At 49.6% G+C, this 15,592-nt stretch overlaps 1 protein-coding gene across 7 annotated transcripts in view; it reads right to left on the minus strand.

Annotated features, from left to right (window-relative positions):
* AUTS2 (activator of transcription and developmental regulator AUTS2) overlaps positions 1-15,592 on the minus strand; it is a 532,812-nt gene that overhangs the window by 51,342 nt on the left and 465,878 nt on the right. For all 7 annotated transcript variants that reach the window (XM_072353400.1, XM_072353404.1, XM_072353403.1 and 4 more), the window contains one exon: positions 1,267-1,315. In XM_072353400.1, coding sequence (XP_072209501.1) covers positions 1,267-1,315 — 49 coding nt within the window. The remainder of the gene's footprint in view (positions 1-1,266; positions 1,316-15,592) is intronic.

Below are 15,592 nucleotides of genomic sequence, written 5' to 3' on the forward strand. Positions count from 1 at the left end.
GAATGGATCTCTCAGCTCGCCCAGTTCGGCCAACGAGGTCATCCATCCAACACAGGGCTCCCAAAGGATGGGAGAACACAACTAACATGAACGCGGACCCGTAACGCCATTAGATATGATTCACCAACAGCAGCAGACCTCCAAAGCAGCAGTGTACCAGCACGGGAACCTCACACCTAACACATCCCCCATTAAATGGCATGGTGGGATGAAAACACACAGAATAACACCAGGATGGCCCACTGGAACAACAAACCCAACCCAACACGAAGCCAACCCGGCCAGCAAAAGAGACCTGAGCACCAAATGCATCAAATCTGAATTTTCTAACCAAGACTGAATCCAATGGCTCAAAAAACCACACTGAGTTCAAACACCGCAGGTCCGCAGCCCCATTTAATGGGTAATTAACACACTGTGTCACTGAGAAGTAGGACAGTGGGTGAAAAACAGAAAGAGCTGATGCGTTTTGAAGGCTCTGAACTGCACATACGGGCACAACTCGTGTCTGCCAGCCCTCCTTGCAACAAAACCCACCCCAACAACAACAAAGAAACTCCAAACGCTGCAATAAATAAAGGGATAAATAAATAAATACATCCCCACAGCCCTTCTAATAGCGCTGCTTCAGGACAAGCCCCGCATAGAAGCTCACTGGCACTGATTTAAGGCGAGTTTTCCCTTAATGTACTGTTATATCATTAGCCACTCTCTCTTTAGATTGCTGTTTGGAGGAAATTAATGGGATACTGAATATTTAAATGTGGCCCTCTATATCATTTATTAACTCTACAGAAAGCACACAGCACAGCAAGCCATGGTTTATGACTATTATCCTGTGAATACTAAACGCTGGCTGGTTATTACTGTCAGCAGTGCAAATTGGCTATTCATAATTCCATGTCTATCACGGAGCTGATGAGTAACAATCAAGTTAAAACATTTTGAAAACTCTTACAGTTATTTAAATGAGCTTAAATTAAAGCCATTTGTAAAATAAACTATTCCCTAATATTGTTATTTAAATTAATTCTGACCTGGCAGGCACTGCATTATTTAAAGCCTTTATTTTATATTGCTTAAGCAAAGCGATTATCAAGCATCCAGAACACGTCTGAAACCCGGAGAAACATAAAAAGCACTAACAAGCGGATTGCAACATCATTGCCAGACAAGTTACATTTCATCCACGAGAAGAAACACATCGGGAGGGGGGGGGGGGGGAGAAGAGAAGAAATATATGGGTGATGTGAATCGCAGTCTTACCTTTATTTGTAACAGCGTTGAACAGTTTTTCAGAGCTGGCATCAGATGCCTGAAAGACCAATAAAAAACAAACACAAAAAAAAAAGAAGTTACTTTTCCTCGCAGTGATGCATTTCAAAGGCACGGCGCTACAATGAGACACGCCGGAGATTGTGTACATATTTCAGAGAAACAAATCAGGTGACAAAAGCCAGGAGCTGACGGGCTCCGAAGGGAACGTCCATGAGGTGGTGCTATTTGGCTGTGCTTCGCCGCCCTGCAGTGCAGAGATTTCCTTTGGAAGGATTCAATTTAATACAAATATATATATATATATATTATAGACGTGTTTTTATTCCCATGCATCAGCTGCACGCGAACTGCATTTCTGTACCGTAATTATCTGCTCTGCTCTGATCTGGATCTCCATAAGAGCCGTGGTGGTTTTGTGTAACGCAGCCCCAGCTTTGGGGACTGCCAGAATTGCTGGTCTCTAAATCACGTTTTGCTAAGTAATTTTGGAGAGCCCAACAGCACCAACCGTCCGACTGCTGGGGCTTCTAAGGCAGCGCCGACACCTCGGCTCGGTAACCTCACTGCTCTTAGTACGGTCTGGAAAAGAACCCCACTGTCAGCTGGAGCACAGTGTGCATTTCCACACAGGGTTGTTCCCTCTCAAAGAAACTGATCCCTGCCACCGCGCTCTGCTCGAGCCAGTGGTCCTTCCTATTGCTCATCAAGCCACCTTTATCTGGAGGAGGATTTCTCCCCCATGAGCACCTCGTCCACTACTGCTGTTCTGCAAGCACAACGCCTCGTCCTTCTCCCTACTGTTGAAATGATGCATTTTTAAGTGGGAGCTGAGCTTCCCTTTCCAAAAACTTAACGGGAAAAGGAACGAAGCGAACATTGATTTCAGACACCCCGAGTGCGGGAGCAGCAATTATCACTGTGCCTCTGTGTTGAGGTGTGCATTTGGCATACACACATACACACACACAGATGCAAACACACGCACACCCCTCACACCCATGCTTCAGTTCTGAACTCGGACACAGCCCCGCCGTCACACAGCCTGCTCCTTGGAAACACACGGAGATGAAGGGGACCCAACAAGCCAAACCTCATCAATGGGGGAAAGCCTGACACTTGGGGAAGTCATCTGATAGAAACTGCTGGCTCAAATAATGAAAAACCACCGTTGGAAAAGCAGGTTGAAGGGAACAGACTTCTGAATTCAGGATGGGAGAAGAACCATCCAGACAGGCAACGCATGGGAGGTATCTGAGAGCCCAACTTGGGTGTGGAACCACGGAGTGATAAACGAGCAGATACAGCTCAGAGCTAACAGGGCATCTCCATGATCTGCCTGCCCTCAAGTTTACAGCATAAAAGATTTCCACAATTAGCTGCAAAAACACCAACCCAATCGCTGTACCCTTCTGCAGACTTCCAGACGGATTTCAGATGACCGCTGGCTTATTTAAAAGCTGGGCTGGCGCGTCTCTTCCCGATTCAATACCTTGTAAACAGCGATTTATTACCCACTGATGGATTTATTATCCAGCGACGAGTTCCCTTAAATTAATGAAAATATGGGAAAAACACACAAATTGAAGAGCCCGAGAAAGCCATGTGCTTTAAAGGGGAAAGCTATGTGCTTTAAAGGGCAGCCCAACGTCAGGCCAACCAACCAAGCCATGCTCAGAGCTTTCAGGACTGAGCCCGTCAGCCCGCTCTCTGATGGGCAATAATGACCCTTCCCAGTGAATCTCATCCGCTGTTGCCTTTTTAAAGGCAGCTTCTCTCCGAAGTCAGAAACTCTCCAAACCCTTCTTTGTTTTCACCAATTCTATCGCGGAGAAAGAAGGAAAAGAAGAACAAACTGAGGGAAAAAAAAACATCCAAACCCTCGTCTGGCCTCAAGCGTTACTTTATTTTACCGTTTCGAAATTCAAGAGCATCAAGAAGCCCTAAGTTTCCCATTTACTTCCTTTCTCTAAACACGGCAAAGAGAGGAAAAGACACCATTTCTGTGTTTTTACAGAACTTTCCTCCATCTCCAACCATAAACCCAACGTTTGCTTTTCAGCTCCGATTTCCCCGCACAAATCCAGCCGTTGCCGTCGCACAAAGCGCGGAGCACATCGCTGCGGAACGTGGAAGCACAAAGCGCTCGGAGCGAGCATCCCCGCTCCGCAGATCGGGAGGCGACGCTCAGCCCAGCGCGCACACAGAACGGGAATGAATCGCCTCCCGCAGACAAAAGCTCGCCCAGGAGCGGACCCCATTTTGCGCTGCTGACCACACGAGAGCGGAGCAGCAACTTGGAGCAAACGCACCGCCGGACTTACCGCACAAACAACCGCCTCACCAGCTCCAACCCTGAGCTCGAACTTTGCCTTTTCCCGCTACTTTTAGTTCATTTTAAATACGAAAAAGAGATCGGGGTTACGCACAACGGCTACAGCAGCGCAGGCGATCTTTGCCACAGGACGAGCGCAGCATCCCTCTCGATGCGACCATTTCTGCGCCCGGGCACTCGCACCACGCAGCAGCACCCAGGGGACAACAATAAAGAGCCACGCGAATTGAAACAAAAAGGAGAAAGAAAACAAAACTCGGCACTAGCGCCGAACGAGCGCACCACGGCCTCGCAAAGCCGATCTAAAGTCTCCTCCCCGTCGCCAAGCGGCCGTACAGCCCGCCGTGTGTCTCCGTGCCGGCTGCGGGGCCGAAGCGGGACGCTCCGTGCGCGGGGAGCTGAGCGCTGCGTTCACCCCCCGCCCACCCCGCGCTGCCCGCCGGGTCCTCCCCGGTGCGTTCATCTCTCGGTACGAGCAATGCTCGATCGTCACCGGCGCGAAATAAAAGAACTCAGCGAGCTGTGAGCTCCCGACACGAAGAGATAAATAAATAAGCAGAAAGGGGAGAAAAAAATAAATGAGAGAAAGGAAAGACCTCCGAGGAGCGTTTCCCTGCCGGAGGACCGCGCTGTTACTCCCGCGGACCCAACATTTCCCCTCCCCGGCGCGGCGTTACCTGCGGGCGCGGGGAGAAGCGGAGCCGCCGGCCCCGGACTCATGGCGGTGCGGGAGGGGCGCGCGTGTGCGCCGGGCAACTCCGATCCAGAGCGGCTCTCCGAGTCCCGCGCCGAAACCCCCTTAGTTAATCCTTCAGGGCCGGCGGGCAGCGCCGTGCCGCCCGGCGGGCATCTTCGGGGCGGCGGAGCCCCGCTGAGCCGATCCCGGAGCCGAGCGGCAGCGTGCGGGCAGCGCTAACGGGGCGCCAGGACAAAGGAACGCATGTGCGGCTCCGGCGGTCCCGCAGCTCCGGCTCCGGGCGCAGCTCCGTCCCGCAGGGCTCAGCTCCGGATCCTCCCGAGGCCGGACGGGATTTTGTTTGATTTTTTTTTGTCTCCTGCTTGGCCTTTTTTTGTTCGCTTTTTGGGGGGTTCTTATTTTTCTTCTTATTATTTGTTTCTCTTTGGGCTATGGATGGGGGTTGGCTTTGTTAGGCCGGTGGGTTGGTTTTAAAAAGTCATGCCCGTCCTCTCCCGAGACAAAGCGGGCTCCCTCCGGGGCAGCGTCCCTCCCGAGCTCAGGTGAATTCCATCGGGGAGAAGCACCGGCCCGGCCCCAGCTCCTCCGGCCCCGCCGAAGCCCCTCGCTGCAACGCAACGTAATCCCGTCGGGGAGCTCCGCTCCGCTTCTCGCCACCCGGCCGTGCCGCCCAGCTCCGCCGAAGCCCGACCGCCTCCCGCTGCCGCCGCTCCGCTCCGCACTGCGCGGCGCTCCGACGGCGCTGCCCACCCGGCCCCCGCCGGCTCCGCCCTCCGCGCCCGCTCCGCCCCGCGCCCCGTCAGGGTCCGCCGCACCGCCGCGGGGCCGCTCCGCCCCCGGCCCGGGGCCGCTCCGGGTGTGGGGGATGCGGCCGCATCCCCCGGTGCTGCCGGCGGGCGAAGCCTCACGGCTCGGAGCGGTCGCGGCGCTCCCGGTTCGGAGCTGCCCGGGGAGAAAAGCCCGGCCTGAAGTTTAGCGCGGGCGCTCAGAAAGTTGCGGTGCTCGGGTTGAGACCCGCCGTGTGCAGCGGCACCGGCTGCCGCCCCGCCGTGCGATTCCTTAAGGTTTTCCTTAAGCACAACACGCCATCACTGATAGCCGCCGTGGAGAGCAATGCACAGCCACGTCGTTACATAAATGGCTATTTGCTATAGCACAAAGCCGGAGCCAAATGGTGTTTCCCATAAGCTACGATGATGTGGAAAAGCGAGGAGGCTGCGCTCCCAGCACAGCGTTGGGTGCACGATGGTACCGGGGCAGTGGGAAGGTGTGAGGGCAGCACCCATGGGTGCCCCAGGATGGGCCCAAAGCTGGGCTGTCCCTGGCTTTCTGCAAGGTGCCTTGCACAGACTCAGCCTGCTTCATCTCCCACATCCCTGCGCCCAACAGAGGCACAGAGCGGCCAGCAGCACAGTGCCTACAGAAAGGCTCAACAGACCCCACAGCTCCAGCTTCCAAGCACGCAAGGCCAGCAGGCAGTGCAGCTGGTGGCTCTCTTGAGCTCAGCAAAGTGACTATGGCTTGTGTGCAGCTTTTGGTCTCCACCAGCAAGAAAGAAAGGAGTCCTGGGACAGTGGTGTGGGCACAACACAAGCGGCTGAGGCTGCAGGGATCCCAAGGCTGCAGAGGGCAGGGAGTTCAACTCCTAATGCTCAGGTGTGGCAGCTCGTCTCCGAGCACTTTGGTCAAGACTTTCTCCATCCCTGCGTGGTGAGAACTGGGCTAATTACAGCCGAGACTCCTCGCAAGACTTTAATTTATCAACTTCAGCCTGGATTAAACTCCAGGCTTGTCTGTACTGGATTTTTCAAACATTAACCACATGCCACACCTGAAATTTCAGTGCACACAGAACTGAAATGCATTTACCTCCTCCTCTCCCTAAGGCTGTTAAGGTCTCTTGGCAGGGCTGCGGGCCTCATTATGCTCATTATTCGTGTCTCAGAGATAAGTGGAGGACCTCTGTTTTCCTGCTAGAACATTATGCATGCACGAAATGCATTCTGGAATTCAGAATGAGAGGTTTAGGAATTCACCCAAAGCCAAATTAAATCAAAGGGAGAAAAAACAGCAACGCCACCTCCTAATGTTTCCAGTGGCCGCTGGATGAAGCTTCCCTGTCTCCTGACAGCAGCACTTTCCCGTATTTGGGATCTGCCCGGATGGGTTTGTGAAATCTTCCCTCTCTTATCTACGTGGGACTTTGCCAGAACATTTCTTTTTTCATCTGTCTGTGGTCTCTGTCAGCGCCGACGTTCGTTTCTGCCGCAACAACGGCCAAGAGGAGAGCATTGAACTGGGATCAAAAGGGAACTCGAGATCCTTCCCTCTCTGGAAGAGCTTTTCAGATCCAACTGTTTTATGGAAATGACCTCCAGCAGCCAGGCAGGGCAGCAGGCGCTCGGCTCCGAGCCGTGCCCCAGTTCCAAAGAAGAATTACCCACCGTTGGCGCTGGGAGCAAATGAATATTGAAATTACAGCAGATTATATTGGATTAAATAATTGATGGCAAAGCTCGCCTCACCTGGAAGGTTCTGCAGCTTTTTTTCCTGGCACTGCGAAATCTGGATGTTCCAATGCTTTGGTGCTCTGTGCAGGACTGGAAACATTCATGTTTCCAATAAGCTGCTAATCTTTCCAGAAAGCACGATGGTGTGTGAGCTCAGAGCGTGATCGCGGTGCCTTATAAAGCTTTGAAAACACACATAATTTGGTACATTACTGGCCAGGAGATGCAGGTTCTTTTCCACAAGAAGAGAATTTATGGAGCTATCAGCGGCGCTTTATGGCTTTGAGCAGCGCACAACAGCGTCGCGTCCCAAGCAGAAAGTACTTGGAATTGAATGCTTTAAAGGGGTTCAAGAAAAGGACCGGAGCTTACGAGTGACCCAAAGAGCCGCTAGGACAAACAGAACTGTGCCATAAAAGGCAGCAACAGCTGCCAGCAAAAAGCAACGTGGGGCAGCCGGGTGCGCTCACAGCCCCACGGGGAGCTGGCCTGGCTGTGCACGGAGCAGTGCCCTCATACACAGGGGGCTTTGTGCTAGGGGAGGAGGGCCACAGGCAGCACCTGCACCAGCCAGGAGCAAACAGAGTGATGGGGCCGCATCAGAACGGCAGAAGCATGGCTTTTTATTTGACAAAGCAGAAAACTTTTGTCGGAGCGCATTGATGGCAGCGCAACTCTTTTTCTTTTTTATTTTTTTTTTGGCTATTATTATTTTTATTTTTTCTGCAGCATTCGCAAAACTCAAAACACTTTGTAATCCCTGCTTTTATGCAGAACAGATTGCAGTTTTAAGCGTTGAGGCCCATAAACTGCAGGTTCAAAGAAACCTGAAACTGAATTAGCATAAAAGCTGGAATTCTCATTTATAGGAACAGAAAGACAACCGCTCTGCAGGCACTTTTATGATTTTGGTTTCAAATGGAAACAAAGATAAAAAGTGGGGCTCAGGGAACAATAGGGCTGCTCTCTCTTCCCCATCCTGATGGGCCTGGCCCTATAAAATACCGAGCGGTCTCCGCTGCTTGCCAGGACAGAATGCAGCCTGGCTTTGCTGGAAGATGTTGGATGGTTTTGCTGAACCCGTTCCCCAAATGGAAAAGGCCCTGTAAGCACAAGGCCTCTCTGCCCCCCAGCTGCTCCAAACCATACAGACCCTTTGAGGGAAGACAGAGGGTCTATCCTTCTTTTTGCTAATGATAAAGAGTGAGAATACACAAATTGACTCCTGAATGCAGCTTCTCCACCAGGAATAGTACGTGTTTTATCCATCCACCTTCCTGTGGTTTGAACTCTGCGTCACCAGACAGATTTTGGGGCACCGTTCAGCCGGATTTTGCTGCTAGAGACCTCGCCTGGCTCTTAAGCTGCTGCCCGCACTCCTTGGTTTAACTGGGAACATTTGTAAGATCCTATCGCAAAATAAGAGGATAAACTACAAATTCTTCCCCCTCTGCTGGCGCTCCTGTGAGCTCACCTCATCAACGCACCGCCTTTCAGCTGGAGCCATTATCTTCCCCTCATTTCTGCCTGCTCTGAGTTCTGGAGCTGAAGAAGTATTTCAAATTAATTTGTCTGTCAATATCTGTGCACTGAATCAACTCATAAGAGAGAAGTGTTCCTCATTCTCTCCTTCTCCGTCGGAGAAAAGGACTTTCTTACCACCGAATAAAGCGCCCATTATTGTGCACCGTAATCCTATTCTGTCTTTCAGGTCATTTTTAGTCCAGGAAATGCTGAATCAGCACCGGAAACCAATCCAGTAATTTCTTTCATTTTCTAACATTCAAGCAAAATAATGAAGATCACATCTCACTCACTGAGCAGAGCGCATGACCGAAATCTGCTATTCCAGGGATGATTTTATAAGAGCTATATGACTGGGAAGGAAACACTGCAGCACAACCACGCAGCTAAAGCAGGGCCTCTCCTGAACAGACAAACCCCATTTCTGAGTGCCCCCTATTCAGACAGTACATTATGGGCAATAAATCTGTACCTTCAGCTCGCTTGTAAACACAGCAAAGAACATCAACATGGCAAAAGAATGACCGCTGCTGTGACGAATGAAACGCTCACCTGAAATATTAACATACAGTATGATAATATCCAACTGATCACCAAAAAAAAAACCCCACTGCACATTTGAATAACTGAGACGCGCACGAGCCAAACAGGATAGCAAACATGAGAGGAGTTATTATGGCACTGTTAGGAGAACTAAGGAATGGGAAAAAAAAAAAGCTTGATAAATATTTTCCATAACAAAACACAATTGGTTGCAGTGGGATCCAGCTCTGTTTCTCATTAGTTATCCTTCACTTGTCAGACAAGTTCCATATTTCAGTGAAACCCGCTGAGTATTCTTTATAGTTTGCTGGGGAAAGTGGCTATACATTTAGCACGTTCCCTTTATGCTGTGTGTTTTCACAGGCCTTTCTTTAAAACACACTGCACACGCTTTTGCTCCTCTCCCTTAGGACAGTGGGTTTCCACATCCAAGGAGAGTTTAAAAGCAGGTAACAAGTCATCACTTTTGAAGCCGCGGAGCGAGTGAAGAGGTGCAATAGCCCCAGCAGCCATTATCAGTGCCTGCCAGGGTGCCACAGTATCAAGTTATATGATAAAGCACTCAGCTGACACCAGAAAAATAATCATTCTCTCTCCCCTGCACCACCCCCTTTTTCACAAGGAGGCTTTTTACACTCATTAAATGCAACCTTATCTCTGAAAGACTGCAATCCTCAGCAAATGACAAGTGTGCCTAATCTCATTTTCTGACAAGCGATTCTGACAGCACCTTCCTTTTGATTTCTAAGACACGTAGCTAGACATATATTAATCTGTCAGTCATCGCCCCTAGGAAGGAGGGAAAAAAGGAGAGACGGAGATGAACATTTGTGAACATGGAGGGAGCAGGGTGAGGAAGGGCTGGGGCTCCTTGCCTGGCTGCTGGCACATCCGTGCTCCTCCTCCAGCCCCACCACACTGCGCTGCCCATGGATCCCAGGCAGCCCTGGGGATGCAGCTGGGGGCTTGTCTTGGGGTTCTGCATCGGATGGCACCCCATGTCTCCGTGTTCAGCATTGGATATGTCAGCATTACAGAAAATCCAAGCTTTACTGTCACCATGGCGAATGTTTCAGTTGCAGACGTGGGACTTTCTGGTGCTGGCGCTGTAAAACATGAAGCCTTAATTCCAGATTTACAAATAGCAAAGTGTGGTGCAAGGACATTGCCTGGTGACAAGAAGCTTTGTGTCTAGCGCTGGCAAGCAGGGCTGGAACACAGGGGCACGCGTGGGCAAAGGGAGGTCTGATAAAAGCATTGAGGCTGAGAGCATTCAGTTGTTGTCAGGCTTAACAATTCTGCACTAATGCTTAAGTGCTGTAATGCCCAAGTGTCTGCTGTAAAACCCAGAGTGGCCTGCAAGGTGCAAACCACAAGGACTGCTGAGCCAAGCTGGAAGAAAAGGTGATGACCTGAAGTTGTCTTTCCAACCTCAATGATGCCATGGCTCTATGCAGTGGCATTATGAGGCTACTAAAAGGCAGGATGTTCAGGAAGTCTCAGCTATAACACAAAAAGATCTATGGAAAACCTGTGAGCATTATGGGCCCCTGAGAGCCAGCAATAAATCAGTGCAAGGTGCATGGATTTGCCACTCAGCTGCAAAATAAGGGCCCTTTATGCATGGCATACACCTGTAAGCATGGGGGTGAGGAGTGTGAACCAGGGCTGCACAGGCGTGCACAGTAAGTGAGATGCTACATATGGGCCCCAAAGTGAAAAAGCAGATGAAATGAGGTGGGAGGCATCACTCTTTATCTCACACAGCCCTGCTGGTGATGTTCCTCACCAACATGCCTTCTCCTAAATCACAATGCACACACATTGCAGTGGATCACCCCATTTCACCTGCCCTTCCACAGGATGCTGCAGAAGGGCAGGAACAACTTCATTGCTCATAATGGAATAAGGGGAAAGAAACAAATGGAAGGAAAGCACAAAGAGGCTCCAATCCAATGCTTTAAACCGATGCCATTTTCGCAGTAATACAGTCATTAAGCACTTGTTTGATGGCACAAAAAGTAGGCCGAGATCTTTGCTAATACATTTTATTAATCAATACCTGCACTAGAAGACGGGAACAATTAAAGTTTTCCTCCCCGCTCAGACAAAGCAGCGGAAAGCTTGTGATCTACTTAAGGAGCCCGCCAGTCAATGGGAAGATGAAAAGACTTCTTCAGTTTTACTTAAGAGCTGAAATGACGTTCATACTTTGAGTGTTGAGGAGCTGGTCCTGGACGGGCGGTAAATTAGCAGCGACGGGGACACTGCTGCCCCACTGCTGCTGTAATAACTGGGAACCCACAGACACATCCCTGAGTTCACTGAGCCTGAAAATAACACCGGAGATGGTTCCTTTGCTGCGTGGAATGCTCTAATAGCTGAGCCCAGCAGAAAGGCGCATTTGCTGCCGGTGTGCCTTATAAGGATAAATGTAAACCCGATACTCGCATCGTTTGCTTGCTTTTTTTATTAGAAATGGATTTTCTAGCTGCATCCAACCTTCAGGATGTGGGAAGGAAGGCGCAGGCAGAGAAAGCCTCCTCCTGGGGCAGAAATGGAGGGGAAAGCAGGCAGTCCTATACAGAGCTGTGTGTGGGGAGCAAGAAGCTCCCCAGTTCACAGCAGGGTCAGGTACGGGTATCAAACAGCAGACTAAAATGTCGTCATGAGGAAAAATACCTCCTTCATACAGTCATTAACAGAAATATAAATCACAGAATCATAGACTCATAGAATGGGCTGGGTTGAAAAGGACCACAATGATCATGTAGTTTCAACCCCCTGCTATATGCAGGGTCGCCAAATGCAAATGACCTTTCCATTTCTATTCAGAGAACTAATCAAGTCAACGTACCCACCAAAGGAGAACATTTCTCCCTCGTCATCAGTTTGGAAGCGTTGGGAATTGATTCCTGTCATCCAGCCAACCTCTCGCTGTGTGTCTGTTATCTGGTCCCACTCAGTACCAAGCCCGTGGGGCACCTTGCTGAGTCTGAACCACCTGCCAAAATTCAGAGCACCTCGCCAAGCCTTCTCCAAGGCTCCCATGGCTCACCCTGCCTTGGCAGCTGGGATACACCTCAACATGATGCAGAAGGACACCATGCACACACCAAAGCCAACAGTAAAAGAAGCAGAGGGATTCTGTTCCGCTCCAGCCCCATCCGCACACCCAGAGCTCTCCACATGTGCTGATCTGGAGTCTTCTGGAAAAAAAAATCCTCCTAACACAAGAAACAATTTTTACTAGCTCCCCAAAAGCTATTTTTCTCTCTGCTAAGATCCTAACAAAACCCAACTTCTTTGTCTCTCGAGCTCCCTTGATCTCTTTCACTTTCAGCTGTCACAGAAAGTCAATCGGCTGCACCTCTCAGCTTGATAAAGACATGCCAAACGTTCTGATGTATCTTTAATGAGGAGGAAGATAAGACTCAGTCCAACAAGGTGCTGAACACTTTGACCCTAAGCTAGCAAAGCACTTAAATATCTGCTTAACTTTAAGCAAAAAGAAGTCCTTTTGAAGCTGATGGAGCTGCTCCGGCATTCAGACTTAAACACGGATCCTTCCATTCTGCTGGATGAGGGACAGAGGCTTTGAAGGGCTGAGCCACAGTTACTGCAGAGCAAAGAGGTTGGAAATAGTCAGCTGGCCCAGTGAAAGCCATGGCTGCAGAGTTACTCCATAAACTGTGGAAAGTCCTTCTATTATTATTATGTCAGTTGTGTTGTTTATAGTGCTGTAGGCATTACTGTTAGACAGAGCAGGAAGGTTTACCTTCTGCTGTAATGTAACGTTTCATAAATGGGATGGAAGACGACGAAGGCTTGGCATTCTCTTCCAAATAAAAGCTTGAACTTCAAAGAAGGAAGGGACAAACATGAAGTGATACAAATAAAAAGTAATGCCGAGGGGGTCACAGAAAGAGCGGAACTGATACCAAAGTTGAGCTATTTATTGTACCTGAGATTTGATTAATCACTCCATCTATAACCAGTCAGGATTATTCCGGGCATTACATGGAGGTGTGCTTTGAGAATCCAATATAATACATGAGAGTGATGATAAAACTTTAACCTATTTTGATAATGGAGTTTCACGTTCCACACTGCACGTACCTCCGAGAAAGGCTGCCTGATATTATCATGGTTAGTTATTAATCTATTTGTTCCCATCAAATCTCTTCTTTTCCCTTCTTTTTTAATAATCTGCTTTTTCTAAAGAGGAACCGATTTAATGTAGGAAAAAGCTGTGGCGTGTCGAAATGGGAAAGAAAAAACCTGGGTGAGGAGATAATGTTTGTTTAACAGGGATGGAGGAGTTATTTTAGAAATATTTTACACCACTTAGGAAGCACCGAGTACCATTTTATGCCTCTGCCTTAGGAATAAAAGTCATAGCACGAGTCCAGCTGCACATACTTCAATAGCAAAGGGAGACCGCAGCAGGTACATGAATATTGCTATCAAACAACCTGCTCAGCCCAGCACTGTGCCCATTCCCACAGCCCCGCTCCCTCTGCCCAACACTGATGGCGTTGGGCTTGGTGGATATTTATTTAACGAGTTGTAACGCATTCATAAAGCCCTGCAATGTAAACAACAGAAACCGAAATGTTAATCATTGCCGAGACGAGCTTATCTGCTGGCAGAATATTGCCCATCCTGTGATAACCAAGTCGTTCTGCTCAGCAGCACCACATTGCTGTGGGAGCTCCTGCCATCACCCAGGCGTGGGGCAGCAGGCTGAGCCGGAGCTGTGCTCCTTGCAGGAAGCTCTGAGCAAACACCATCATTCTGCTCTGGGCCTGCAGGAAGGCTGCTGAGGAGTCGCCAGCTCCCCATTAAAATACTGTTAGCGCAGCCCTGAGTTTTCTTCTTTTTAGTTCAAACGCTCGTCTGGGAGAGACAAAGGAACAAAGTGCTCGGGTCAGTGGTAACGTCTGACAAAGCCCGGCTTCCCGGCACACACAGGGACAACCCCACCAACTGTGCCAAGGTTTTTCTTCCCCGGATGACAAGGCAAAGGTCCTGATTAAAGGCCCTCTGGGGGGGACAAGAGATGGCCCAGGACTTCAAAGCGGACGCACTGCTGGACGGCGGGGAGGGCTTTCTTCTTCCCCTCGCTCCTTTTCAGCGCGGCTCCTGCTGGCTGCGGAGGGGCTCCTAATTGCATTTCACAGAGCCCCAACAAAACGCGGGCTGCTCTCCCAGCCAGCGCTGACCCTGCAGCACGCGGGATATCATTTGTAGTTTCATGCCGGGAAGAAGAAAGAGGTTCCTCACGTTGGCGAGCCTGCAAAGGTAATGGTGCAGCTCTTTGCAGATTGTCTGCGTGCTGCCATATTGCTGGATCTGAACAAGCAGTGGTGGGCTTGGCTAAGAGCAGCATAGATGCTCCCTTCATACTGCTCTGAGCGTGGGGAGCACCAACCTACTGCAGAGGGACAGGGTTACATCCAACATGCAGGCAGCCCGGCATGGTGCAATGGCTGACAAAGGATGGGAATGTCTGCTTGCCCAGCCAGGCAGTGACATGGGGACACTTTGTTGGCCAACTGTGACCAAGTGACACCCAGGTTGACCTCAACAGCTCAGGGAAAATTCACCCAGTGAGTCCAGAGCTGTGGATCTGTGGAAAAGAAGGTTGGGCTGAAGACCTGCAAGAAGTTTGGATGTAGAGGACAGTGGGTTTAGGGGATGCAGGAAGTGCTGAGCCAGTGGCAATGCGGGCATCATGCACGACTTTGATCCAACACACAGATCCCAGCAGAGCGAGTACTTGGCCATCGTACCTTCCATTTTTAATGACAAGAAAGGTCTGCATTAGTATGCGTGAGCAAAACACCATCTCATCCAAACCAAAAAAGTCAATATATTACTACCCCTTTAACATTCAATAGTCTCTCATCCACTAATGAGATTTGCTTTCTCATTCTTCTTCGTTCACATTCATATTTCAATCTGCAGCCAGCTCTCCACGTTACAGGGTTAGCTATGCACCCATCTGCCCACGCTGCCCAACACCAGGCCTGACAAGCAGAGTCCATCCACACTCATTCTGCCTGAGCTCCCCATGGCTGCTCACGCTGGGATCACACAAGGCACGAGGTCAGCCACTGCCATCCATCGAGCTTCTGGGACCTAAGGAACAACTCATCCCACCTCAGGTCCCCATGTACACCAAACAGGCCCATGTTCTAACAGGAGTATGTGCATTTACTAACTGACAATAGTGGAAAGCCTCGTATTCACATCTGTATTATAATAAATGCATTATAAATGAGTAAGTAGGAAACAGTAAGGAAATGATGTTTTACTTTTAAATGCTAATTATGGAGCCCTGGTGCAGTTAATGTGTAGGGTGTTCTGTCAATTTTTAATGTTTATGCCAAGTGTAGTCTTCAATTTAACATGAGCTTTTAATCCTTTGAGTACTAAATTGCCTTTTAATGCTTGCAGCACAACACTGTGTTTGCACAAAGTCAAGTCTGAAAAATGAACACACTACAAGAGATGTGCATGTATGGAGGGGGGGGGAAGCACAAAGGACAAGATTTTTTTTAATGATGATGTTGGAACAGTACAAGAGGAAGGGAGTTGCCTTCAGGATGTACCTGGCAATTGTTTGCAGTGGCAAAAAGCTGAAGCGCTGCCGGTGATTTATTACCTTGGTTGAAGCATTTTCAGAAATAAACCAAACACGTT

This window comes from Excalfactoria chinensis, chromosome 19 (assembly GCF_039878825.1).
Source record: "Excalfactoria chinensis isolate bCotChi1 chromosome 19, bCotChi1.hap2, whole genome shotgun sequence".
Classification (NCBI taxonomy): Eukaryota; Metazoa; Chordata; class Aves; order Galliformes; family Phasianidae; genus Excalfactoria; species Excalfactoria chinensis.